General features: G+C 51.1%; 2 protein-coding genes across 2 annotated transcripts; one reads left to right on the forward strand and one right to left on the reverse strand.

Annotated features, from left to right (window-relative positions):
• Positions 1-450: 450 nt before the first annotated feature.
• RASL12 (RAS like family 12) lies at positions 451-18788 on the forward strand. The gene is made up of 5 exons (XM_003940892.4): positions 451-1018; positions 3540-3596; positions 12331-12404; positions 13118-13308; positions 16930-18788. Exons 1-5 carry the CDS (start codon positions 916-918, stop codon positions 17303-17305), a joined length of 801 nt encoding a protein of 266 aa, XP_003940941.1. The 5' UTR covers positions 451-915; the 3' UTR covers positions 17306-18788.
• Positions 18746-26587, reverse strand: SLC51B (SLC51 subunit beta). The gene is made up of 4 exons (XM_003940894.3): positions 26394-26587; positions 23300-23511; positions 21253-21343; positions 18746-19153 (listed from the first exon to the last, which is right to left on the reverse strand). Exons 2-4 carry the CDS (start codon positions 23394-23396, stop codon positions 18949-18951), a joined length of 393 nt encoding a protein of 130 aa, XP_003940943.1. The 5' UTR covers positions 23397-23511; positions 26394-26587; the 3' UTR covers positions 18746-18948.
• Between the last annotated feature and the right edge of the window lie 1090 nt (positions 26588-27677).

Raw genomic sequence — 27677 nt, forward strand, 5'->3', positions numbered from 1 at the left:
TTTATCCTGAGTCCCAAGGGGAATGACCAGGTGACCCCTGCCAGGCTCACCACCAATCCCAGAATTGCTGTAGGCAAGAGGTGGTGCCAGGTTTTAGAATAAACACCCCATTTACACAACAAGCTACGAACACATGCAACTCATTAGTTCCCGTTAGGGAGAGACAGTAATTCAGGATGGATTAGGTTTCTTGAAGCTGAACCCACATTGGCCCTGAAATCTTAGTGAGGGGTTCTCTCTGCCCCACCGCCCCTCCCAGAAGCCTGGGTTCTGCAGTGAGGCCACTACAGTCTTCACAGGAAAGGGCAGAATAACGTGATTGGGGATATAGTGTGTCAAGGCTGAGCTAAATAACGGGCAAGGCTTGGAATTGAACCCGGCAAGCTTCCTGGAGGAGGAGGCGGAGCCCGCTTGGTAGAACAGAGGGAGGGGTGGATTTTCTTGGTGGTGAAAAGATTGAGTGGGAGGTTGGGGAAGAGTGCAAACATCCTTCCCCTCTATCTCCCTAGCCCTGGGGATCCCTCCCTCTGCTCCTTCCTGGCAGGGTCTGGGTACGCTCGGTAGGGTGACTGGCCAGGTCCTTGGGGCCGAGACCCGCGGTGGGGGCGCGGCTGGCCGGGGCTCCCTCCCCGCGCCGGGAGCCTAGTGAGCGCGTCCCGCGGGGGGCTTCGCAGCCCTTACAAGGAGTTTGGTGGCGTTAGGGGCGGCCCCGCCCTCCGGGCTCCACCGGCCCCTCCTCCCCGCCGGGTGGCAGCCAGCTGGGCGCTCTACGCGGGGCCGAGGGCGCGGACGCCGACGGGGCCGGACCCGCGCGCGCCAGGGAAGTCCGCGTCCCGCTCTCCAGGGCCCCGACGGGCGGGCGCGCTGCACTGGGCCCAGCGGCCGCCCACCTGCGTGGCTCTCCAGGGCGTCGCCATGTCCTCGGTGTTTGGAAAACCCCGCGCGGGCAGCGGGCCGCAGAGCGCGCCCCTCGAGGTCAACCTGGCCATCCTGGGGCGCCGAGGGGCCGGCAAGTCCGGTGAGTGACGCGGGGGACCCTGAGCCGCCGGGTGCGGAGCCGGGCATGGGAGGGGGACAGTGCTCTGTGTACTTGGGGGCAGGTTCTTCCACTGGCTGGGGGAGCCTCCTTCACCCAGGTGGGTCGCACAAGACTCCGTGATTTTCTTTGCCTCAGTTTCCCTGTTGCCGGCCTTTTTCTTCTCTCGGCTTCGTGCTCAGCTCCTCCATCTGTCTTCTGTCCCTGCCTGCCTCTTCCCTTTGTGTCTTCTCACTGTCTCTGTCCTCCGTGTCTGTGAGCCCTGCTGTCTCTCCCTATCTCTGTGGGTGTGTCTCTGTGGGTGGGAGTCCCCCACCACCAACCTTCCAACCCCACATGCCCTCTCCCTGGGGCCAGCAGTCAGTCTTGGCGACGGGCTCTAAAGGGACCTGTTCGCACTGATTTTCCCCCCACCCGCTCGAGAAGCCTCTTTTGAGTTTAGTCGCATCCTTGCTACTCCCTGGTTAAGCTTGGGAGAAGACTTCCCGTCCAACCCCTCCCCCTCCACACCGCCACCCCTTGGAAGGGAGCTGGTGAAGTCACTAGCTACTGAGATTTCTCAGGGACTGTTTATTCCCTCACTCCCACCCCCATTCCCTGGGATTCTGGGACAAGTTGTGCATTCTTATCAAAATTTGTTTGTTTCAAGCCAGACCCCTCTCAACTTTCCGGAAACACATTGGGTTACGGTTCCAGGTGCCTGGGATTGTCCTTGATGAGCCAAGATCTTGGGCTTCCATTGAGATAATCTGTGTCAACTCTGAACTGTGTCACTCCTGGAAGGAGGGAGGGCAGAGGGGGTCCTCCATTGGCTGTTTTTCCAATTTTAGCCATCAGTGATGGCCAACCCGAGCTCAGCTGGCTGTGGGTTTCCTCCCCAGAGTGTCCTGTGAGACACGCTGGGGACCTACTCTCTGAGTTTGAAGGCAGCCCCACTGGGGACTCAGAGCCCCAGAGGGGACTCTGCATCTGATTTTCCTACAGAAGGGATTACCCTCTTCCTTTGAAAGATTTGCCCTTTGAAAATCAGATTGTTATCTGTAACTCTGTAACTGGAGTTCAGGGTGCAGTCATGACTCACTATAGCCTCAAACTCCTGAGTTCAAGCGATCCTCCTCCTCAGCCTCCTCCAGCCTCAGCTAGGTCTATAGGCATGCCACCATGCCTGGCTAATTTTTAATTTTTTTACAAATAGGGTCTCACTATATTGCCCAGGCTGGTCTCAATCCCCCAGCCTTGGCCTCCTAAAGCACTGGAATTACAGGCATCACATTGCCTACTTTCCTTTCTCTCTCTTTTCTTCCTTCCTTTATCTCTCTCCTTTCTCTCTTTTCCTTCCCTTCCCTCCCCTCCCCCCTCCCCTTCCCTTCCCTCCCCTCCCTTTCCTTCCCTCCCTTTCCTTCCCCTCTCTCTTCCTTCCCCTCCCCCTCCCCTCCCCTTTCCTCCCTCCCCCCTCCCCCTTTCCTCTCCTGCCCTCCCCTCCTCCTCTCTCCCTTCCCCCCCTCCCCTCCTCTCCCTCCCCTCCTCTCCCTCTCCCCTTCCCTGTCTCCCTCTCCTCTCTTTCCTTTCCCTCCCTTCCCCTTCCCTCCCCTTCCCTCCCCTCCCCTTCCCTTCATCTTTCCCTCCCTCCTTCCTTCTTTCTTTCTGGCTCCAAACGGACTCTTTTCTTTTCTTTCTCTATCTCTTTCTGTCTCTCTCTTCCCTCCCTTCCCTTCCCTCCCTCCCTCCCTTCTCTTTCTCTCTTTTCTTTCTTGTCTTTCTTTTCCCTCCCTCCCTCTCTCCCAAACAAGCAGTAGTGAACATTACTTTTTGAGGGTTCAATATAGTAGTTGGTTGGTCCTTGCTTTATGTGGCTACACTCTGAACCAAAGAGAACTTAATTCTTGAGTTTTACGTTTTGCGGAGATACCTGTGTTGAGTGTGGAGGCCCCAGAGAGAACCAAGACCTGCAATATGGAGGACCAGGACAGAGTGTGTTTCTTTGGGACACAGACCTCACCTGGAAATCCCAGCCGCTTGGGGATATATACCCTACCCAAGGATCAACCACTGATCAACTCTGCTCATCCTGTGTTTTTGGCTTGTAGCCGAAGTCTGGAATAAATAGCCCCACACTTCAGAATCTTTATGATTTGTCTGGGGTGGGCAACACCTCCCTTCAGTTGGGGTTTCACCAGGCGGACTCTAGGGTGTAATGGTTGCATGTGTCCTGACCACTAAGTTCATACCTTAACAAACACCCCTCAGGCTCGCCTCTCATTGCTTTCCTTGCCATTAAAAGAAATTTTCAGGGTGCAATTAGAGGCACTTGGCTCTCCCCCTATTTCTGGTTTCTTCTGAGCCTCTCAAACTAATTCCTCAGTTCCCTAGCTTCGTTCTCTGGGAGAGCTGAGATTGGTGTCAGGTGGGAATCACAGAGGTTAGATAAGGCCTCCCTAAAACAAGGGGCCAGCAGCTAGACACAGCAGGAGAGACAGAGCCAACCTCTTTTTGCTTCTTGCAGCCCTGACTGTGAAGTTTCTGACCAAGAGGTTTATCAGCGAATACGACCCCAACTTGGGTAAGAAACTACTCTTCCCTGTACCTCCTTCTACCTGCACCCCACCTGGATTGCCCCTCTGGGACCTACCCGTGGGTGGGTGCTGAGCAGGACTGCATGTCTGGGGACAGAAGGAAGAAGTTGCCAACATGACTCAGCCCATGGGGGAAGATGTTTCAAGTGTCAGAAATACCCCTTCCACAGTCCACCCCAGACAATCGGGGGTTGGCCCAGTTCACATAACTAAGAGAGGCCGACTTACCCTAAAATATGAGGTATGATGAAACTTAAAGAAAATGAAAATAAACGTACCAGGACATCCACATCCAAACAAGTATTATTCTTGGGCCGGGCACGGTGGCTCAGCCTGTAATCTCTGGACTTTGGGAGGCTGAGGCAGGTGGATCACTTGATGTCAGGAGTTAATGACCAGTCTGGCCAACATGGAGACACCCCGTCTCTACTAAAAATACAAGTTAGCTGGGCATAGTGGCATGCGCCTGTAATCCCAGCTTCTAGGGAGGCTGAGGCAGGAGAATTGCTTGAACCTGGGAGGCAAAGGGTTGCAGTGAGCCGAGATTGCACCACTGCACTCCAGCCTGGGCAACAGAGCTAGATTCCATCTCAAAAAAAAAAAAGAAAAGAAAAAAAAAATCAAGAAACAAATAGGTATTATTCTTCAAGACGGTCACTCAGTGTTCTCTTCCAGAAAATCCGGGCAAGACATTTGTGAAATTCTCTAGTGGAGCTGGCTTCTGAACCAGTTTTTTAACCATTTGAGAAAACAACTCTGGTTTTTATTGCTGCGTCATGGTATATTGGAGAAAGGAATGTTTCGGTATCAGTCAGAGCTGAGTTTCAATCCTGCCTGGCTCTGCCCTTATTGGCAACTTGAGCCAGTCAGCTAACCTCTCTGAGCTACTGTTTTCTGGTCTGTAAAATGGGCATTAGAAATACCTGTCTCAGAGAATTGCTGTGAGGATTAAAGCAGTAACACATGTGAAAGCTGCAGCCTGGGACTTGACCCACAGCAGGCACTCCATGCATTTTTGCTTTTCCTTTCTCCTCAAATGGCTTCCTGTACACAATGGCTTAGAATCCCTTCTAGAACAAATCAAAGCAGGATTTTGTCAGTATACATGTAGCTTAAAGCTCACATGTGTAACATTTACCTGTTGTAAACTGTTCACTGAGAGCAGTAAGGTGTCTGGGTGATCTTAGCCATTTGTTTTGTTTTTTGCCAGGCTGGGGTGCAGTGGTGTGAACTCCACTCGCTGCAACCTCTACCTCCCAAGTAGCTGGGACATAGATTTTCCTGCCTCAGCCTTCCAAGTAGCTGGGACGACAGGCGGGTGCCACCACACCCAGCTAACTTTTGTGTTTTTAGTAGAGATGGGATTCACCATGTTGGCCAGCATGGTCTTGATCTCTTGACCTCGTGATCCGCCCGCCTCAGACTCCCAAAGTGCTGGGATTGCAGACATGAGCCACCGTGCCTGGCCGATCTTAGCCTTTTGAAAATGGGTGTTGCAGTCTTGGATTATTTTCCTCAGTCATAAAAATCAAATAAAGCATTCATGGGATGCCTGAGAACCCGCCAAAGCAGCTCAGGGCTCTGTGACACAAGTGGAAGGCCCTGTACTACCTGCAGCAGGCCCGTGATACAGTGCTACTGCCACACCTGGAGGGGAGAGCTCCTTACCCCCGTGGTGCCCAGCCCCTTAGTTCAGGCTGGAGTCCCGCACCAAATCCCAGTGTTGGAGCAGGCAGAGGTATCAGGGCTATTTAGTCCCCCGGTTTAAAAAAAGCTTTTACTTAGGTAGCAGACGCTCTTCTTCCAAATTTTATTTTATTTTATGTTTCTTTAAGAGATGGGGTTTCACCATGTTGACCAGGCTGGTCTCAAACTCCTGACATCAGGTGATCCACCCACCTCGGCCTCCCAAAGTACTGGGATTACAAGCATAAGCCACCATGCCCTGCTGCTGCTTCCAAATTTTAAACAGAACCCCACTCTGTGTCAGAGAGAGCAAAGGGATTCCCATGGGTAAGTGAGGGATGCAGGGCAGGTGACATGGTGACAGTCCTTAAGGGGTTTGTTCCTCAAAGCTCTGCTTGACCCCCAGTGCCTTGCCACCGCCCTTCAGTGCTACTGTGAAGGAGACAGGCCCAAGGAGCTGTCTCTGGGCTAGAGTCACCCAGAGGAGCCCCTTTGATTGGCAGAGGTCAGCTCCAGAGAGAGGACGGCACAGGGCACAGTGATGTGCTGGCCGGGGAGGTGTTGGGAGTGGCCAGGGCATGGAATAGAGATGGGGTGGAGAAACTGAGGGCAGAGGTGAGGTGGGAGGGCAGGAAGGAAAGGCACACAGACAGACACGGGGTCTGGGAAAGGACGAAGGGAATTCCCAAGGACAGGGCCTCAGAAGATACACTCGGCCTGATTCAGAGATTGCATGGGTCACGTGTACACTAAAAATTATTCCTTTTGGTTTGACAGATTTAACTGGGCATCTCGTATTTTTCCTGGCAACTCACCTCTAGTCTCTCTTCCTCCCTGCCCTCCAGTCCATACTGTCACGGGGTCCCACTGGACGAGCCTATTACAGTGGCGGTTTGAGCCTCCTGATTGAGTAATTTCGGAGTTCTGACTGGTAGTGGAATGCGTGGTCAGACTGTCTGGGAGGCAGGCAGCCCCACAGTGGTCAGTCCCTTCAGCCTGTGGTCTCTCCCGCTATACTGACAGCCCACGAGTCAGGGAGCCAAGCAGACATTCCCCCAGGCTCTCTGGGAGGCCGGTGCCGCTCCTCAAAGGTTCTGCTGAGAAGGGTCTAAAGATTCTGGCCACTGTCCCATTGTTGGTTCCAGCAGCAGCAGAGACTGGGACGAGAACCTTTCCTTCTGTGGATAAAGGTCTCAACATTCCGAGGGGGAGGGGGTGGATAGCCATCAGCAGTCCTGGTAAAACAACTCTCTGCGCCCTTCCTAGGTCTTCTGAGAGCCTGAGCTCATTTGGTGAGCCTCGTGGGTGGAGACTCATTCCCGTTTCCAGCAGGTAGCACAGTACTAGGCTCAGTGTAGATGAAGGTTTAACTGGGGGGGGGGGTAAATTCTGGTTTTAGGATTACCCTTTAAAGAAGAGCTCCTATCATGATCCCCATTTTATTTTTTATTTTATTTTATTTTTTATTTTTTATTTTTTTTGAGATGGAGTTTCGCTCTTGTTACCCAGGCTGGAGTGCAATGGCGCGATCTCGGCTCACTGCAACCTCCGCCTCCTGGGTCTCCTGGGTTCAGGCAATTCTCCTGCCTCAGCCTCCTGATAGCTGGGATTACAGGCACGCACCACCATACCCAGCTAATTTTTTTGTATTTTTAGTAGAGACAGGGTTTCACCATGTTGACCAGGATGGTCTCGATCTCTTGACCTCATGATCCACCCACCTCGGCCTCCCAAAGTGCTGGGATTACAGGCGTGAGCCACCGCACCCGGCCATGATCCCCATTTTATAGGTGGAGAAATGGAGGAAGAGAGGGCCCAGGGATTTGCCTAAGATTATGGAGGCACAAAGGATGATGAGCTGTGGCTCCAGTTGCTCTCTGCTAGGAGCAGCCTCATGTCATAGAGAGCCTGGAGCCAGAGGTCTGTGTGGCACGGGGCCCTCTGAGCCACGGGTTCCTCATCTAGAAGATGGGACTAATAGCTTGCCTGCGCTCTGGCTGTGTAAGAGTTGTGCGGTGTTCTGGGGTGTGGCTGGTAGAGCTGGTAGGAGCTGAGAGATTCAGTGTCTGTGGAAGGGCTCTGCCTGGGCTGAGGCCTGCAGGAATGGTTAGGGGTCTCCAGGGGAATATTCTCCTCTCCCATAAGGGCTGGGGGTGCCTCATCTGACTCAGCCCAGGGAGAACGTCAGCTTCTCACTTCTCGTGCCCTCCTTCTGCTCCAGTGAGGGCATAGGCACCATTTCTGAGGCAGCTTCCTACATACACTCTGACGTGAGCTTCTGTAGTGCCTTTAAAAAAATTATTATTACTGGGCTGGGTGCGGTGGCTCCTGCCTGTAATCCCATGGATATTCTGAGGTCAGGAGTTTGAGACCAGACTGGCCAACCTGGTGAAACCCTGTCTGTACTAAAAATACAAAAAATAAAATAAAATAAAATTAGCTGGGCGTGGTGGTGCATGCCTGTAATCCCAGCAACTCAGGAGGTTGAGGCAGGAGAATCACTTGAGCCCAGGAGGCAGAGGTTGTAGTGAGCCAAGATCGCGCCATTGCACTCCAGCCTGGGTGACAGAGCAAGACTCTGTCTAAAAAAAAAATTATTATTACTGTAAATGAGAGGAAAACAACTTTGGGAAATGACTCTTTTCTCAGCACAAAAGTCCATGAAATAGTAATTAGAACCAGGTATTGGGAAGACCATATATTTAAGGACACTAGAGTATCCTGAGGCAGGGACTTGGTGACTGGACTGGACATTACTGTGACTGTGAAAGGAGCCCCTCACTCCTGCCCTAGTCCCTGAGGCCGGTCACCTCTTCTGTAAAGGGAAGCTGGACAGTATGAGCTCCAAGGTTTCTTCCAGCTCACGCAGCCATGTTCCATGTCCCTGCTGGACTGGGCAGTTCTGGTCTTCCCTTGTGCCCTACCCAGACAGAGCTGGAGGGTGGGCTGATCCACTGAGCAGTCAGGGAGTGAGGGAGTCCCAGCCTAGAAGCCCTGAGTTCAAGTTCCTTCTGCTGATTGGGCCTTGGGCAAGTTCAAGTTCCTTCTGCTGTGTGGCCTTGGGTGAGTTCAAGTTCCTTCTGCTGTGTGGCCTTGGGTGAGATCCCTTCTCTAGGCCTTCATCTTGTCATCTCTCTACAATGGAGCTAACAGCAACCTTGAAAGGCTGTCATGTTGTCAACAGGAGGCCAGGGTGCGGCTGGCGCCTTGCACTGGGGTGGGCAGGACACTGAGCCCGTTGGGAGGAACCCTTAAAAGGGGTGCATCTGACATCTTTGACTGGAAAATAAAGACAGATCTGAAAGAGAGGTAAGCCTCTAGGGGCAACTCTTCTTGGACCAAATATAGTTAAACATTTGGGACATAGTTTCCATTACATTTTTTTTTTGTCTTTGCATAAGAGCAGCTATTTATCCAAGTCCCCAAAGCAAGCTGGGGACAAGAAGCTGTCTATGATTCATGCTGGATGCTAGTGGACCTGGAGAGTGTCCAGGCCGGCTTGGCTGCCAGTGGCCCTCAGAGAGAAGTGTTTGACTGTAAATTCAGCCAGGGTTGGGGGCGTGCCCTCTCACAGTGGATGCTGCCGGGAGGGTAGAGAGCATCCCAGTTCTGCCAAAGGGGGTCTTCTGTAGGGTCACTAGGGCAGGGGACACCTAGGGAAAGGTGATAACCAAGTGCACTTACCCATGTGGGCCAATGACACAGGCAGATTGGGGTGGGGAGAATGACTGCCAACATGGCCACAAGGTCCTCTGCATGCCTGGCCACTTGCTGCTTTCTCAGATTTGCGATCATGAGAACGATATACTATATAAAAAGGTAACAACTCAAGAAATTCAAATAAGGTCACTAGTTTGGTTCATAGAACCGTATCAGTGTAAGTTTCTTTGTGGTCCTTGGGCTGTGGTTATGTTAGGTGATGACGTTGGAGTAAGCTGGGTGAAGAGTACACAGGAACTCTGTACTATTTTACAACTTCTATGTCATTCTAAAGTTGTTTGAAAATAAAAAGTAAAAAACAAACAAACAAACAAACAAAAAAACTCTGGGAATGTGATTCTGCCCTATTAACTTTGGAACACCATGGTTCCCGCTGCCCTCACCAGGCATGTATGGGGAGCCAGGCCCCAGGCCCAGGGGGGCCCATCCGGTCCTTACAGACCCCTGGGAGATGGGACCTTTTGTTTTATTGCATTTTAGGCTGGGGTACATGTGAAGAACATGCAAGATTGTTGCATAGGTACACACATGGCAGTGTGATATGCTGCCTTCCTCCCCATCACCCATACCTGGCATTTCTCCCCATGCTATCTCTCCCCAACTCCCCACCCCCTGCTGTCCCTCCCCTAGTACCCCCCCAGGCAGTGTGTGATGCTCCCCTCCCTGTGTCCATGTGTTCTCATTGTTCAACATCCACCTATGAGTAAGAACATGCGATGTTTGATTTTCTGTTCTTGTGTCAGTTTGCTGAGAATGATGGTTTCCAGGTTCATCCATGACCCTACAAAGGACACGAACTCATCGTTTTTGATGGCTGCATAGTATTCCATGGTGTATATGTGCCACATTTTCCCTGTCCAGTCTATCATCGATGGGCATTTGGGTTGGTTCCAAGTCTTTGCTATTGTAAACAGTGCTGCAGTGAACATTCGTGTGCACGTGTCCTTATAGTAGAACGATTTGTAATCCTTTGGATATATACCCAGTAATGGGCTTGCTGGGTCAAATGGAATTTCTATTTCTAGGTCCTTGAGGAATCGCCACACTGTCTTCCACAATGGTTGAACTAATTTACACTCCCACCAACAGTGTAAAAGTGTTCCTATTTCTCCACATCCTCTCCAGCATCTGTTGTCTCCAGATTTTTTTTTTTTTTTTTTTTTTGAGACGGAGTTTCGCTCTTGTTACCCAGGCTGGAGTGCAATGGCGCCATCTCGGCTCACCGCAACCTCCGCCTCCTGGGTTCAGGCAATTCTCCTGCCTCAGCCTCCTGAGTAGCTAGGATTACAGGCACGTGCCACCATGCCCAGCTAATTTTTTGTATTTTTAGTTGAGACGGGGTTTCACTATGTTGACCGGGATGGTCTCGATCTCTTGACCTCGTGATCCACCCGCCTCGGCCTCCCAAAGTGCTGGGATTACAGGCTTGAGCCACCGCGCCCGGCTTGTCTCCAGATTTTTAATGATCGCCATTCTAACTGGCATGAGATAGTATCTCAGTGTAGTTTTGATTTGCATTTCTCTAATGACCAGTGATGATGAGCATTTTTCGTATGTTTGTTGGCCTCATATAGGCCTTCTTTTGTAAACTGTCTGTTCGTATGCTTCGCCCACTTTTGAATGGGCTTGTTTGTTTTTTTCTTGTAAATCTGTTTTAGTTCTTTGTAGATTCTGGATATTAGGCCTTTGTCAGATGGGTAGATTGCAAAAATTTTTTCCCATTCTGTTGGTTGCCAACTCTAATGACTGTTTCTTTTGCTGTGCAGAAGCTGTGGAGTTTGATTAGGTCCCAATTGTCTATTTTGGCTTTTGTTGCCAATGCTTTTGGTGTTTTGGTCATTAAGTCCTTTCTTATGCCTATGTCCTGAATGGTTTTGCCTAGATTTTCTTCTAGGGTTTTTATGGTGTTAGGTCTTATGTTTAAGTTTTTAAGCGAGATGAGACTGTTAAATCAGCTCACATCAAGCACTTCACACAGCACCGGAGACAGAGGAAAGGCTTGGAAACTGTTAGCAATATTATCATAGTATTCTCATTTTAAAATGAGGAAACAGCCTCAGAGAGTTGAAGTGATTTGGCCAAGTCACACAGCTAAAAAGTAGCTGACATTGGGTTTAGTTCCACGTTTTCCAGCTGAAAACTTTTGACCACACTAGACGCCCCTCCTCTCGTGTTGACAAGTGACAAGGATTATTTGTAAAACCTTCTCCGAAATTTTTTTTTTTTTTGAGACAGTGTCTCACTCTGTCGCCCAGGCTGGAGTGCAGTGGTGCGATCGCAGCTCACTGCAGCCTTCACCTCCTGGGTTCAAGCGATTCTCTCTCTTTTTTTTTTTTTTTTGAGACGGAGTTTCACTCTTGTTACCCAGGCTGGAGTGCAATGGCGCGATCTCGGCTCACCGCAACCTCCGCCTCCTGGATTCAGGCAATTCTCCTGCCTCAGCCTCCTGATAGCTGGGATTACAGGAATGCGCCACCATACACAGCTAATTTTTGTAGTTTTAGTAGAGATGGGGTTTCACCATGTTGACCAGGATGGTCTCGATCTCTTGACCTCATGATCCACCCGCCTCGGCCTCCCAAAGTGCTGGGATTACAGGCGTGAGCCACCGCGCCCGGCCTTAAGCGATTCTCTTGCCTCGGTCTCCTGGGTAGCTGGGATTACAGGCACACACCATCATGCCCAGATACATTTTTTATTTTTGAAGTGATGGGGTTTCACCATGTTGGCCAAGCTGGTCTTGAACTCCTGACCTCAGGTGATCTGCCCACCTCAGCCTCCCAAAGTGCTGAGATTATAGGCATGAGCCACTGTGCCCAGCCCCTTCTCGGAATTTCTAAATGGGGTCTGACTGCCATCCCTCCATCGTATTGTGTACTTCTCTTTTCTCTTGTCTCTTCTTCCAGTGTGGGCAGGAGGATGGTCAGAGGGGAAGAGGATAGGAAAGCTTGGGGTTCTGGGATGGAGGGAATGGCAGTGCAGCTCCTGAGCCAGCCTGTGCTGCTAACAGGGTCCTGGGCCACCCACTCCACTCCATCCTGCTGGTTTTGTGTTTGGGCCCATAACACAGTCCCGCCCCAGAGGCATGGTCTGCGAGTAACCACTGATGCTGAGCCCTGCAGGCGGAGCAGCAACTCCTGGGTGGGAGATTCTGCCTGTAGCTTCCATGTGGGTGAGAACCAAGGACTTTCCAGTGGTCCCAACCCCAGAGCAGCTCTTAAAGTCCCCAAGACCCCACAAGGGTCTAGCACAGAGGGAAGCTCAAACTTAGATCCAAGGCACTGTGTCTGACCCAGCTGACCGTCTGTGTTGTAGAGGACACCTACAGCTCCGAGGAGACTGTGGACCACCAGCCCGTCCACCTGAGGGTCATGGACACTGCAGACCTGGTAACATTACCCCCATCACCTGTGCACTGCTACAAATCAGTGTCGCCTCCTGAGAAGTCCTGGCCCAGAGTATGGGTCCTCAGATGGGCATTTAGATGCCTTTTAAGCTCAAGTTTGCTGTGTAATCCTGAATGAGGCACTCGACCTCTTTGGGCCTTAACCCTTCCTTTGCCAAATGAGAAGGATGGGACAGGGCCTGGAGAGACCTGATGGTTGCTGGCATCTGCTCTGAGATCCTGGCTATGGGGCTCTGTGCTAGTGCACATGAGGAGGCAGGAGCAGACCTGTTTACACAGATGCTCCTGGTGAGAGCCCTTCCCACACACAAATCTCCCCCCATGTCCTCAGCACCCCCTGCCAAGGCTGGATGCCAGTTACTCTCAGAACCCAAAGGGGGAGCATGAACCTGACCCAAAACCAGCAGTGCCCAGGGACAGCCAGGTCTCTGTAGGGGCCATGCCAGAGTCTTTGGCTCTGTGCCCAGGGGGGCAAGGTCTCCCAGTTTCTGGCTGGATGGTGGGAGGGAGGTTCATGAGACAATGTCTCCTTTCACACCAAGCCAAATCCACAGTCAAGTGCCCCTTTGAAAGGGCTCTGCTGAGGAACAGTATACAAAGACCCGGGGAGTGGGGAGGTGGGATTGGGCGGCTCAGGTGAAGGCCTTTACCCTAACCTCCTCTGCCCCCTGGCGGGGATTCTCTCCTTCACCCCAGGACACCCCCAGGAACTGTGAGCGCTACCTGAACTGGGCCCATGCCTTCCTGGTGGTGTACAGCGTCGACAGCCGCCAGAGCTTCGAGGGCAGCAGCAGCTACCTGGAGCTGCTCGCCTTGCATGCAAAGGAGACACAGCGCAGCTTCCCTGCCCTGCTGCTGGGCAACAAGCTGGACATGGCCCAGTACAGGTGAGCACAGGCTGCTTGGCCCTTGTCTCTGGAGCTCGCTTTCTTCGCTTGTAAAGGCAGGCGGCATCTTTAGGGATTGGTAGGCTGCTAAGAACAGTCATCCCTTTGAATTGAGGTAGTAGGGTTTATACATTTGTTTGTTTGTTTGTTTTCTGAGACTGAGTCTCACTCTATTGCTCAGGCTGGAGTGCAATGGCACCATCTTAGCTCACTACAACCTCTGCCTGCCGGGTTCAAGTGATTCTCCTGCCTCAGCCTCTCCAGTAGCTAGGATTACAGGCGCCTGTCACCACATCTGGCTAATTTTTTTATTTTTAGTAGAGACAGGGTTTCGCCGTGTTGGCTAGGCTGGTTTTGAACTTCTGACCTCAGATGATCCGCCCGCTTCGGCCTTCCAAAGTGCTGGGGTTACAGGCATGAGCCACCGTGCCTGGCCTAAGGGATTATGTCATAAGGCTATGGTAGATGTTGGTCTTCCAGGCAGCCAAGGACTTGAAGGGAAAGGTTTCAGGGTCACATAGGGGCTGCACCCTGAAAGTCAGAAGAGAGTCCACTCCTTCCACCCTCTTGGGTCTCTGGTCTCTCTTGGACTCACCCTTCTTGCCTGAGTCTGTATGACCTTCTGGTCCCACTCACAGCAGCTGACTGGTCTAATGCCCAATGCCAATTTTAAGGAGAGAGGCTCTGATTGGCTCCTTGGTCAGGTGTCTTGCTCTGGTCCAACGGGCTCTCACCTCACCCAGCCCCAGCCCCCCCAGGCTCACTCCTGTGGTTGGCTGGGCTGAGGGCAGGTTCTCTTAAAAAGATTTGGACTCAAATCAGAGGTCATAGACTGGGCCAGAGGGCGCATTCCTGAAGAATACTGCAGTTGTATTTTGCTTGGCTGGCATAGTGTTTTACAAGACCTAGAACTGGAATGCTTTGAGGTGGGACACACTTTCTCCAGCCTAGCAGGCCTCGACACTCCCTGTGGTTTACCTCCACCCTCTTCACACCTTCAAGTTGCCTGCCTGGCCCTGAGGCATTTGACTCTGCGATTCCTGTAGTAATGCCGCTGGATTTCTCCAACACTGACCTTTGTTCTCTGTGGCCGGTCTACCTGCAAGAGATAGCCCCTTCCGTCAGCCACGCATCCCTCCCTGCTCTCGGCTGGTCAGTCTTGCTTCCTGAGGCCCCAAGGGCACATTGACTGGTGTTAGCAAGTAGGGGACCCTTTGTTTCAAACGGGTCAGATGGGCAGTGGGAAAAAGAGAGGTGTGAGATCGTGAAGGGGGACTATGGGAAGAGGCCTTCAAAGGTGGCCAAGCCCTCAGACCCAGGGAAATTGTGTCTCAGGAAATGAGAGAAGTCATGTGACCTGAAAGCTGTTGAAGGTAGCCTTTGAGGAATCACAGGATTGTGAGTAGGCCAGTTTTCAATACAGGGAAAGAAATTACGGATCACTTTTTTGACCCCAATCTTTGCCAAAGGGATTGTCTAAAATAGTTTGTGAGCAAATAACAAAGAATACATGCTCAAATGAAGCTGATCTCACTCGTTCCCTAAAAACAACTTAGGACGGCCCGGAACAGTGGCTCATGTCTGTAATCCTAGCACTTTGGGAGGTCAAGGCGGGTGGATCACGAGGTCAAGAGTTCAAGACCAGCCTGGCCAAGATGGTGAAACCCCGTCTCTTTTACTAAAAATACAAAAATTATCCGGGCGTAGTGGTGGGCGCCTGTAATCCCAGCTACTTGGGAGGCTGAGGCAGAGAATTGCTTAAAGCCGGTAGGCAGAGGTTGCAGTGAGCTGAGATCATGTCACCGCACTCCAGCCTGGGTGACAGAACAAGACTCTGTCTCAAAAAACAACCAAAAAGACCGGGCGCGGTGGCTCAAGCCTGTAATCCCAGCACTTTGGGAGGCCGAGGTGGGTAGATCACGAGGTCAAGAGATCGAGGCCATCCTGGTCAACATGGTGAAACCCGGTCTCTACTAAAAATACAAAAATTAGCTGGGCATGGTGGCGCCTGCCTGCAATCCCAGCTCGGGAGGCTGAGGCAGGAGAATTGCTTGAACCCAGGAGGCGGAGGTTGCGGTGAGCCGAGATCACGCCATTGCACTCCAGCCTGGGTAACAAGAGCGAAACTCCGTCTCAAAAAAAAAAAAAAAAAAACCAACCAAAAAAAACCCAACTTATGACAGTGTATCCCCAATTCATTCTTCGAACCAGTCCCGAGTTTAGTAGATTAGGATTCTGGGAAGCACAGGAAATCTAACTTTTTGCTGAGCGTTGGTCACTGTCTCCCGTGACTGTCTCACAGCTGAAAGGGTAAAATGTGGGTTAGAGTGGTGCTTCCCAAGCCACTGATAAAATTTTCACTAGGATGCAACAAAATAAGACAAAGGACAATGCCCTGTGCCTCTGTCACCCACTCACACACATGCATGCAAACACAGGGTTTGTGTTTGTGAGAATTCATTATTCAAGCTGCAGATTCAAGCTCATCATAAAAGTAAATAATAGCAAGTATTCTTCCCAGAAGGGTTCCTCAGGAAGTGGCGAGCTTACCGACAGAACACCAGTCCTGGGTGGAGAGTAGATTCGATGCCTCTGACTCTTTTAGTTCCAGTTATTCTCTCTGTCTCTCTGAGACTCCCCCCACTGATGGAGTGGCACCCTGGGCAGCTAGCCCATTCTCACACCCTGCTCCTGCCAGGTCAGCCTTGGCTCAGAAACCTTCCCCACCATGGCCCACTCGAATGCCTCCTCTTATCTGGCGGCTGTGCCATCATCCTTGGGAATGGGCAGTGTCCGCTCAGCAATAGGTCAGGAGGATCCAGCCAGTGGAATCTCGGCTCCAAGACTTCAGGGACCCCCGTCTCTTCCCTCTTCTAGACATCCGACCTACCCAGGAGCCAGCCTTCTTTTTCCTCCCGCCTCAGTTCCCACAGCTTTCAGTCCCGACGCCTCCAGGACTGTCCCAGGTTTCAGATACTCAGTTCTCCCCACACGGGAGGTGGTGTGGAACCAAATTGGAATCGGTGTTGCCCCCTCTCTCCTTTTGCCCTCATCACCGTGAAATATTGTCACCCCTGCTCTCTCCTGCCCTAAGAACACCCCAGGAACCCTGAGAACTCTGCCAACCACAGGCTTCTGGAATCCTAGCACTTTGGGAGGATCACCTCTGTGGCCTAAGCCTTCAGTCCAAATGACCACTTCTCTCTAGAGCTGATCCCACAAGCCAGAGCTGTGGGTGGCCTGTTTCCTGCCCCAGGGACCCATGTTGGGGTAGAGAAGAGATGGGGCTGGGAATGGCCTGCTTCCTTCAGCCCCATCTAGCATGGGTGATTTGGAACAGCTTCTTACCCTCATCCTCATCCCGAAATTCTGGCTTGGGTGACATCAGCCACCGTTTATTGAGCACTGAATCTGTGCCAGGTACAAATTGTCTTTTGTAATCCTAACAACCCTGAGAGGCAGAGGTCAGTAACCCACTGTACTGATGAGAACACTGAGACTCAGAGAGGTGATGATCTCAGACCACCCAGCTAGTCCGTGGGACGCCGGGTATAGGAGCTGGTCTGCCCAACTTGGCACAGCCTGCTCCTAACCCCCTGCCTCACCCTGCTTCCTCGCCAGGCAAGTCACCAAGGCAGAGGGCGTGGCCTTGGCAGGCAGGTTTGGGTGCCTGTTTTTCGAGGTCTCTGCCTGTCTGGACTTTGAGCACGTGCAGCACGTCTTCCACGAGGCAGTTCGAGAGGCACGGCGGGAGCTGGAGAAGAGTCCCCTGACCCGGCCCCTCTTCATCTCCGAGGATAGGGCCCTGCCCCACCAGGCCCCGCTCACCGCCCGCCATGGGCTGGCCAGCTGCACCTTCAACACACTCTCCACTGTCAGCCTGAAGGAGATGCCCACCGTGGCCCAGGCCAAGCTGGTCACCGTGAAGTCATCCCGGGCCCAGAGCAAGCGCAAGGCACCTACCCTGACCCTCCTGAAGGGCTTCAAGATCTTCTGAGGACCCCTCCCCAGGAACCCTGGGCTCGGTGGCTGGACAGGCCCTCAGCAGGACAGGGGCTGGCTTCTTACCACCAGCCTTTCCCTCTGATGGACAGCAGACCCCGCCTCCAGCACCAAGACGTGTCTCTACATTCAGTTCCCTGTGTGAGCTGGAGTGGCAGGCAGGGATGCTGCTCTGTTCCCTCCAGGCCTTGCTCTTCATGGTAACCACCACATCTGTGGCCCTGGAGGAAAACAGCCACTGCGACAACCCAGAGCCTTGGGGTCAGCCTTAAGTAGGAAGAAATTGCAGTGCCCATCCTGCTGCCATCAGCCTTTCCTGCTCCAGCTGCAGTTGGGCCAGCTGTGGCCCTTCATGGACGGTCTGGGTGGACAGCTCTGTCAGTGTCGGGCCTAACAGTCTGCAGAATGATAGCTCTGGGGTCCTTGTGCCACCTGGTGGACGGGAAAGGCAGGGCGGCTGCAGTTTCAGAGGCCAGAGCCAGGCCCTCCTGTCATCTGCTGACTTCACAGAAGGCCCAGGCTACAAATTCCACAGTTTATCCAAGGAAGGTCTAGTTAAAATAATCCAATGGGCCACCTGGGCGGGGCAAAGGGGTCCCAGGAAGGAGGGTAAAAGGGAGGGGGCTGTCCAATGTAAGGAACCCCAGAGTTCTTTCACCAGCAGAGTCCCCATGTTTTCCCACTGTTATGGACTCTGTCCATAGAACCTCAGGGCCAGCTCCCTCAAGTTTAATGATCAGGCTGAAGAAGAAAGTTGTCACTCCAGTGAGTTACCCAGGGCTCCAGGGAGCCCACAGCAGCATCAGACCCATCCAGGGGCTACAGGGCATGCCCCCTTACAGGTGGAAAAACAGTATTGCTGTTTGTCTTCTGGTTTGGCAGGACCCAGGACCCTCAGCAATGGGTCTGAGTGTTCAAAGCGGATAGCAGAATACCATGGCTCAGCCATGGGATCAGGACACTCCTTTGGGATCCCACCATTGGCAAGGAAAGGCCCTCCGAGGCAGGCAGTGTGGTAGTTAGCTGATTTTGTTTACCACACACCAAGTCCAAAGGAAGTGTTGCACAGATTCTTAGCAGATAAGTAGGGAAAGGAGAGGGCCCTGGTGTGTGGAAGGATTGGGAAGGGGATTCTGAGCCTGGAATCCTGTCCCTTCCTCTCTTAGCAGTCTCAAGACTGCTGTTGGATTGCAAACAGCGTCTCTGACCCAGTCTTCAGCCTCATTCTGTAAATGGAGGAGCTGAGGTCAGAGTGGGCTTGTGAACTGTTCAAGACCACATGCTTAGAGTCCTAGCCAGGCTTCCTGATGCACAGGCCAGATATAGATACAGATTTTGCACTTTTGCTCCAAGCCACTTGTGTGTGTGTGTGTGTGTGTGTGTGTGTGTGTACGTGTGTACCACTGCCATCTGAACAAACTGCAATACCACCCGCTCACTTCCAGGACCATTTTAATAAAAGATTTTTTTAATAACAATTTTAGTTTGCTTGCAGTTCATTCATTGTATCTGCTTAAAAAAAAAAAAGGAAGAAGAAAGTAGGCTGCTTGGGAGAAGCTGTAAAATCTGAGGTTTCAGGCCACTGAGCTGAGCCCAGATCATGTGCCTGGCTTAGGGTGGGGCTTCTCTGAACCCTCACTAGCTCTCAGTTTCTGGTACATCTGGAAGGAAAACTGACAGCACATCTCTCTCTTTTAACTCAAGTTCCACCTGGGCCGAGTTTGGCTTTTCTGAGAGCAAAGTCTCCCTTAGGTGGTTTAGGCTGTTGTCATCCTTGGTTCTGGCCTCGTCCAAATGCAGGACTTCTGGAGTTTCTTTTTCTGGTGGCTGCATCTTTTGATTTCTGAGGGGACAGGGATCAGTGTTAACCAGGGAGGCTGAGTGGTTGGGGCAGGACTGGGTCTCCCAAATGCCTTTAAGAGTCTCGGGAAAATCCTATATGCAGTTTGGGAGCTACGGTGTTGGGGATGGGGGTGGGGGAAGAAGCAGCAATGATTGGATATTCCTTCAACAGAGAAATGGCTTATGCTTGTGTCATCTCAAGGAATCCTTACTGTCACCTGTGAGCTCAAATATCATTGCCACCCCACACCTTCCAAGTGAGGAAACATTCAAGGAGACCGGATGCAGTGGCTCACGCCTGTAATCCCAGCACTTTGGGAGGCCAAGGCCGGTGGATCACTTGAGGCCAGATGTTTGAGACCAGTATGGCCAACATGGCAAAATTCCATCTCTACTAAAAATACAAAAATTAGCTGGACGTGATTGTGCCTGTCATTGCAGCGACTTGGGAGGCTGAAGCAGGAAAATGGCTTGAACCTGCAGGCAGAAGTTGCAGTGAGCTGAGATTGCACCATTGCACTCCAGCCTGGGCGACACAGAGAGAGACTCTGTCTCAAAAATAAATAAATGAAAGAGCCCAAGGATGCACATAACTGGGGTGTGCACTTTGGCCTCCTGACTCTGAGTCCCATGTTCTTTTCACCTAACCGCACTGTCTCTGGCCTTGCACTGTCATCCTACTCAGCACAGGTCCTTGTCACCACAGACCTCATCCCCTCACACCACTGCAGGAAATTTTTTTTTTTTTTTTTTTTTTTTGAGACGGAGTTTCGCCCTTGTTACCCAGGCTGGAGTGCAATGGCGCGATCTCGGCTCACCGCAACCTCCGCCTCCTGGGTTCAGGCAATTCTCCTGCCTCAGCCTCCCGAGTAGCTGGGATTACAGGCATGCGCCACCATGCCCAGCTAATTTTTATATTTTTTTATTTTTTTTTATTTTATTTATTTATTTATTTTTGCATTTTAGGTTTTGGTAATTTTTGTATTTTTAGTAGAGACGGGGGTTTCACCTTGTTGACCAGGATGGTCTCGATCTCTTGACCTCATGATCCACCCGCCTCGGCCTCCCAAAGTGCTGGGATTACAGGTGTGAGCCACTGCGCCCGGCTTTTTTTTTTTTTTTTAAATTTTTTTTATTTTTATTTTTTTTTTTTTTTAGGAAATTTCTAAATAATCTCTCTCCCTCTAGGTGTTTCCTTCTCCAAACCAGCCTATGCACAACCCCAGTCATGTTTCTAAAACCCCATCGTGTACACATCACTCCCCTCCCGCAACTACCTGCACTGGTTCCCACTGCCTACTTCCTTAACCTTCTAATGACCCCCAACTGTCTGTCCTCTCTCCAGGCTGGTTTTATTCAAGATACCCCTAGACTCCCTGGCCGTAGTGGAGGAACCCAGCAGTGGTAAGCTGTCTGCCCAGAGATTCTGCCTGGGTCGTAGGGGAAACAGGTGTGCTGTGCCTGTGGACGGCCACTCATCCCTGAGTTGACCTTGCTGAGGTGCGTGTATCCTGCCGGGGTGAGAGCGGCAAGCTCCCCTTCTGAATGGCTGCACTCCTCCAGGTCTTGGCTGCCTACTGTCCAGGGCCAAGGGGTGGTAATCAGGGACTGTTGCTGTTTCTGTTGTTGTTGTTGTTGTTTTGAGATGGAGTTTTGCTCTTGTTAGCCAGGCTGGAGTGCAATGGTGAGATCTTGGCTCACTGTAACCGCTGCCTCCCAGATTCAAGCGATTCTCCTGCCTCAGCCTCCTGAGTAGCTGGGATTACAGGCATGCACCACCACACCCTGCTAATTTTGTATTTTTAGTAGAGATAGGGTTTCTCCATCTTGGTCAGGCCGTGCTTGAACTCCCGACCTCAGGTGATCTGCCCGCCTTGGCCTCCCAAAGTGCTGGAATTACAGGTGTGAGCCACCGTATCCGGCCCTGTTGCTGGGTTTTTTAAACAGCTTTGGGTTCTCAAAGGACCCTGAAGGCTGAATTTTGCTGTCCCAAGGGTGGACAGCCATGATCCCTAAGTGACCCCTCTCTAGATTTCCCTCTGGGAAGGCAGGGCGTATACCCCTCAGAGACCACCCTATGTCCCAGGACCAGCTCCTCACCTGCTTGCCTGGATGCTCCTTCCCAGGAGGACCATGCTTATCATGACCACCACCGCCGCCAGGGCAAGGATGGAATGATTCCAGGGAGATGCTGTGGAGGGACACACAGGGCAGAGCCCTGAGGAGCAGCCAGGCACCTCTCGAGCCTGCTAACAGCTGGGGCCTGGGCTCAGATCCAGGTTATGGCATCAACTCTCCCATGCTGCGGAGGCCCTAATCAAGACTAGCCGCTTGCCCTGGGGCACTCCCAGTCTACTCTAAAGAAGCCCTAATCGAATGGAGAAGACAGTACTGCAGTTAAATAATAGTGGGGCAACAGGGGTGAAGGGCAGGGGAGAGGTGGGCCAAGATAAACTTTACAATCTTCAGTTTTGCCAGGGGCTGGCCCTCTGTGTAGCACAAGGAAAAGAAAGAAGGCTGGGCACAGTGGCTCACACCTATAATCCCAGCACTTCGGGAAGCCAAGGCAGGTGGATCACCTGAGGTCAGGAGTTTGAGACCAGCCTGGCCAACATGGTGAAACTTCATCTCTACTAAAAATACAAAAATAGAGGCTGGGTGTGATGGCTGTCACCTGTAATCCCAGCACTTTGGGAGGCTGAGGCAGGCAGATCATGAGGTCAGGAGATCGAGACCATCCTGGCTAAAACGGTAAAACCCCATCTCTACTAAAAATACAAAAAGCTGGATGTGGTGGCACACACCTGTAATCCCAGCTACTTGCGAGGCTGAGGCAGGAGAAAATCGCTTGAACCCGGGAGGCGGAGGTTGCAGTGAGCCGAGATCATGCCACCACACTCCAGCCTGAACGAGACTGTCTCAAAAACTAATAATAAAATAAAAATTAAAAAGTAATAAAATACAAAAATTAGCTGGATGTGGCGGTGTACCCCTGTAATCTCAGCTACTTGGGAGGCTGAAGCATGAGAATCACTTGAATCCAGGAGGCAGAGCTTGCAGTGAGCCAAGATCGCACCACTGCACTCCAGGCTGGGAACAGAGTGACTCTGCCTCCAAAAAAAGACAAAAGAAAAAAGAAAGAAGGCAGGGAGAGGGGTAGAAAGAATGGCAACTGCCCACAGAGAATACATAAAGCGGCTAAACTGAATGTGGATACTCAAGATTTCTCCATACTGTGCCAGAACGAAGCAGGGTCCAGCCCCAGAGCATTTGCATTTGCTGTCCTCCCTTCAGGAATGTTCTTCCCCCAAACAATCTGCATAGCTAATTCCTCAGCTTCCTGCCAGTCACCTTTCTGATGATAAAAATGTCACCTTTTTAGTGAGGCCTTCCTTGACCACATTACTACCCTTGCTGGGTACTTCCTATTCTCTTACTCTGTTTAATTTTTCTTTTTATTACTCATCACCAAGGCACTATGCATTTTAGTTGTTTGTTTTATTTATTTATTTTTAAACAGATTCTCACTCCATTGCCAGGCGCCAGGCTGGAGTGCAGTGGCGCAATCTCGGCTCACTGCAACCTCCGCCTCCTGGGTTCAAGCAATTCTCCTGCCTCAGCCTCCCGAGTAGCTGGGACGACAGGCTAGCGCTACCACGCCCAGCTAATTTTTTTGTATTTTTAGTAGAGACGGGGTTCACCATGTTGGCCAGGCTAGTCTCGATTTCTTGACCTCGTGATCCACTCGCCTCAGCCTCCCAAAGTGCTGGGATTACAGGTGTGAGCCACTGCGCCCGGCCTTAGTTGTTTATTTTTAATCCCCACTAGAATGTACGTTCCACGAAGGCAGAGATTTTTGTGTTTTATTCACTGTTGTCACCCCAGTGCTGACAATAGTGTCTGATACACAGTAGGAGCTTAATAAATGTTGTGATGGTTGGAGGGCTGCATAAATGAGCGACTACACCTGGAGAAAAGGAAAGGGGGAGGGTCCAGCCAGATCCCTCTGGGTACTAAGACACCCCAGATTGAGTTCCTGTCTTGCTGCCTGATGTGGAGGGGACAACAATGTCAAGGGCTTCAACCAAACTCTGCTGTGTGTTGAGGGGCACACCCCGACCCCTGCCGTTAATCTTTCACCACTTACCATCTTCCACACGGAAAAACCAAAGCATCTCTTCCAGCAGCTCCTGGGGCACCACAGTACCGGCTGGGGCTCCAGGAGTCCCCTGACTGTGCTCCATGCCCCTGTTCCTGGTGGTGTGAGCTGCTGGCAGTGAGGTCCTTAGGCCCCTTAACCCCAGCAGCTCTCCTGGCCTCCTCGGTTCTGGCCCCTGGGCAGAGAAGCCCTGAAGACCCCTGGAAACAAAGCAGAGAGCATGACCGGATATCCCCCCTGAGTTTGGTCTCCCTCTGTGCCCAAATCCAGATTTCCTCTGGCCCAAAGTTATGGGACCCAAACAACCTGACTCAGGAGCACGTGGAGCCTGAAGGGGCAGAGACTGTAGAAGTTTCAGTGACTCAAATTGTTTTTTCTGTTTGTTTTTTGAGACAGAGTCTTGGTCTGTTGCCCAGGCTGGAGTGCAATAGTGCAATTTTGGCTCACCACGACCTCCACCTCTTGAGTTCAAGCAATTCTTGTGCCTCAACCTCCTGAGTAGCTGGGATTACAGGTGCGTGCCACCATGCCCAGCTAATTATTTATATTTTTAGTAGAGACAGGGTTTCGCCATGTTGGCCAGGCTGGTCTTGAACTCCTGACCTCAGGTGATGCTCCCGCCTTAGCCTCCCAAAGAGCTGGGATTACAGGTGAGCCACCATGCCTGGCCCAATAATACATTTTTTTAAAGGACACACATTAAACACATTAAGATGTCTCTTGGGGAGGAGAAGGAAGAGAGCAGGAATGGAGATAAACGTAACTAAAATAAAACGAGAAGGATTTTGAACAGATCAATTATAAAACATGCCACAGGACACCAAGAAAAAAAGTGTAAAGGAAGGATCGAAGCATTCTCAGGTCACCTCACACTCTGACATTGCCTTAGGAGCTAATCGATCCAGGCACTCTTACATCTGAGACTGGATGGAATGTCACAATCCTTCTTGGACAGTGTTCTGGACAGTCAGTTGTCTGTCCAATAATCTCAGCCCCAAATAGCCTTTGGATGCTTAGCCAGGGGCATTCAAAAACAACTGGATGGCAAACAGCCAGACAGAAAATTGGAGTATCAACAAAAAAAATAGCTTGACATCAGAGTTTCCTCCAGCTAAATGATCTGAGAAAACTAAAAAGGCATATCAACAAATTGCAAGGGAAAATATTTTGACACAAATAGAATACTGACTTAATCTTTTCAGATGTGAATGATCATTCATGTGTGAAGGTGGAGACAGAAGTCAGGGAGAAAAAAATACCTTTCTTAGACTTTCCTTTTTTTTGAGACAGAGTCTTGCTGTCTCGCCCAGGCTGGAGTACAGTGGCACGATCTCCGCTCACCGCAACCTCCACCTCCCAGGTTCAAGCAATTCTCCTGCCTCAGCCTCCTGAGTAGCTGGGATTACAGGCACATGCCACCATGCCCAGCTAATTTTTGTATTTTTAGTAGAGATGGGGTTTCACCATATTGGCCAGGCTGGTCTCGAACTCCTGACCTTGCTCTGCCCGCCTCGGCCTCCCAAAGTGCTGAGATTACGGGCGTGACCCACCGTGCCCGGCCTTTAAATGCATTTTTAATGTATGTATATATTGTACTTACATCTTTTGAGACAATTCCAAGTTTGGATATTTAATTAATGGAACTAATCAGATCAGGCTACAAAGATGCAAGTAAGCTACTGTCCACAGTGGAGTGGTGTTTTGTGGGCTTTTTCTTTCTTCTTCTTTTTTTTTTTTGAGACAGAGTCTGTCTCTGTCACCCAAGCTGGAGTGCAATGGCACCATCTCAGCTAACTGTAACCTCTACCTTCTGGACACAAGCAATCTCCCACTTCAGCCTCCTGAGTAGCTGGGACTATAGGCATGTGCCATCACACCCAGCTAATTTTTGTGTTTTTTGTAGAGACAGAGTTTCACCGTGTTGCCCAGGCTAGCCTTGAACTTCTGAGTTCAAGCAATCTGCCCACCTTGGCCTCCCAGAATGCTGGGGTTACAGGCATGAGCCACTCACCTGGCCACAGTATGTTTAAAATGTGTTTGATATTGTTACAATAAACATACACCGACAAACAAAAACCCAAAATTACAAACTGGACACAAGTCGAGAACGGAGAGTCAGCCCTCCCCGACTATGTTAGATGCCACAGAAACAACACACTTTTTTTTTTTTTCCCCTGATGAGACAGAGTTTCATTCTTTTTGTCCAGGTTGGGGTGCAATGGAGCAATTTCAGCTCACTGCAACCTCCGCCTCCTGGGTTCAAGTGATTCTCTTGCTTCAGTCTCCCAAGTAGCTGGGATTACAGGCACCATGCCCAGCTAATTTTGTATTTTTATTATTTATTTATTTATTTATTTATTTTTAGGGACACATTTTCACTCATCGCCCAGGCTGGAATGTAATGTCACGATTTTGGCTCATTGCAACCTCCACCTCCCAAGTTCAAGTGATTCTCCTGCCTCAGCCTCTTGAGTAGCTGGGACTACAGGCACCTGCCACCACACCCCGCTAATTTTTGTATTTTTAGTAGAGATGGGGTTTCACCACATTGGCCAGGCTGGTCTCGAACTCCTGATCTGAGATGATCCACCTGCTTCAGCCTCCCAAAGTGCTGGGATTACAGGCATGAACCACTGCATCCGGCCAATTTTGTACTTTTCGTAGAGATGGGATTTCACCATGTTGGCCAGGCGGATCTCAAACACCTGACCTCAGGTGATCCACCCACCCTCAGCCTCCCAAAGTGCTGGGATTACAGCAGGCATGAGCCACCAGGCCTGGCCAAAGACATACTTCTATCAAGGCACATATCCAGTTTGCTTCTAGAGTGAGCATCATATTGTCTCTTGGATGAGTAAATTAACTTGATGCGTTATTTGCATTTCATTAGTTTTGCCTTTAATGTTCTTTTCTTGTTCCAGGATCTCATTTAGGATGTCATACTGCATTTAGTTGTCTTGTCTCCTTAGGCCCCTCTGGGAGACCCCTGCATTTTAAACAGGGTTTAACCATCTGCCATTGGACTGTGATTTCTGCCAAAGACCTGGGCCACCCATCCCCAAGGCAAGATGAGGACACTCACCCTGGATCCTGAGTTCCTGGGGACTGCCTTGATCTGCTATTAGGAGCAGCAACAATTTCTGTATCTTCCTCTTCCTCCTCTTTATGGGAGAACAGGATAGTCTTTGCACTTGAGCGCTCTCAGGCAGTCACAGCTGTTACTTAGGAGACAGTGCCTGGAGAGCCTGTGGCAGCTGGGCTCATCTGGTAGTTCTGCCCTTAGCACACGCCCAGGCCTGGAGCCTTCTCTACCACTCCGGGGTGACTGACCTCTTGAATGAGTGGCCTCGGAGTGCAAACAAGCGCCACCTGACTTTCACAATCTGAAAGCACCATGAGCCCAGTGCTTTCCTTGTTCCGTGTTGGCTTCAAGTAAAGAGAAAACATCTGGGCAGGAGAATGGGCTGCAGAGAACCTGTGGTCTGTGGGTTCTATCACTTCAGGGGGATATGTGGTGTGCCCACTCCAGGTCTCTATTTCCCAATATCATCAATATTTAACCATGGAGTGAGGAGCCAGGGCTGGCCTTTTACAACCTGTGCTTTCTCATAGTGAAGGTCATGGCATCATGTGAATTCCTCACAAGGAACTATAAAATAAGACCTTTGGAGGTGGGGGTTGGGAAAGCCTGTGTGAGAACCAGTGACCCAGAGAGTAGGAAGCAGGCCAAGGCAAGCAACTTGGTGGGGAAGCAGGAATGAGGTGCTCCTTCCACCAGGTCAGCTCCATTAAACTCTGATAGTCTGTGGACCTTCCCACCAACTGGCTCCTTGCATCTTAAGCAATCGTTGTTGGTTTAGCAAGGAGTGGGCTTATTTCACAAAAGCCCACTCTATTTCTTATTTCACAAATGAAACAGAGGCTGAGTGAGGTCACATGTCAAGCCCAAGCTCCTCTATGACTTAAACCGTTTTCAACAGCATACATGACAGCAGGGGGCAGAGGAAAGAAGACCCAGCAGGGACCCTAGGCGCTGCCTGGAGTGCCAGCTCTGCCTCAATTTTTTTTTTTTTTTTTGAGACTGGAGTCTCACTCTGTTGCCCAGGATGGAGTACAGTGGCATGATCTCGGCTCACTGCAGCCTCCGCCTCTAGGGTTCAAGTGATTCTCCTGCCTCAGCCTCCTGAGTAGCTGGGACTCCAGGTATGCACCACCATTCCTGGCTAATTTTTGTATCTTTAGTAGAGACGGGGTTTCACCATGTTGGTCAGGCTGCTCTTGAACTCCTGACCTTGTGATGCGCCTGCCTCTGCCTCTCAAAGTGCTGGGATTACAGGCGTGAGTCACCGCACCTGGCGCTCCTCCC

Source organism: Saimiri boliviensis, chromosome 2 (genome assembly GCF_048565385.1).
Source record: "Saimiri boliviensis isolate mSaiBol1 chromosome 2, mSaiBol1.pri, whole genome shotgun sequence".
Taxonomy (NCBI): domain Eukaryota; kingdom Metazoa; phylum Chordata; class Mammalia; order Primates; family Cebidae; genus Saimiri; species Saimiri boliviensis.

What these genes read in the sequence shown, in the direction of transcription:
- RASL12 (XM_003940892.4), top strand. Translation starts at nt 916, where the DNA reads ATGTCCTCGGTGTTTGGAAAACCCCGCGCGGGCAGCGGGCCGCAGAGC. An exon ending in CGAATACGACCCCAACTTGG is followed by an intron (nt 3,597 to 12,330) that starts GTAAGAAACTAC and finishes TCTGTGTTGTAG; the next exon opens with AGGACACCTACAGCTCCGAG. An exon ending in CTGGACATGGCCCAGTACAG is followed by an intron (nt 13,309 to 16,929) that starts GTGAGCACAGGC and finishes CTTCCTCGCCAG; the next exon opens with GCAAGTCACCAAGGCAGAGG.
- SLC51B (XM_003940894.3), bottom strand. Translation starts at nt 23,396, where the DNA reads ATGGAGCACAGTCAGGGGACTCCTGGAGCCCCAGCCGGTACTGTGGTG. An exon ending in GTTTTTCCGTGTGGAAGATG is followed by an intron (nt 21,344 to 23,299) that starts GTAAGTGGTGAA and finishes GTCCCTCCACAG; the next exon opens with CATCTCCCTGGAATCATTCC. An exon ending in AGGAGCATCCAGGCAAGCAG is followed by an intron (nt 19,154 to 21,252) that starts GTGAGGAGCTGG and finishes CTGTCCCCTCAG; the next exon opens with AAATCAAAAGATGCAGCCAC.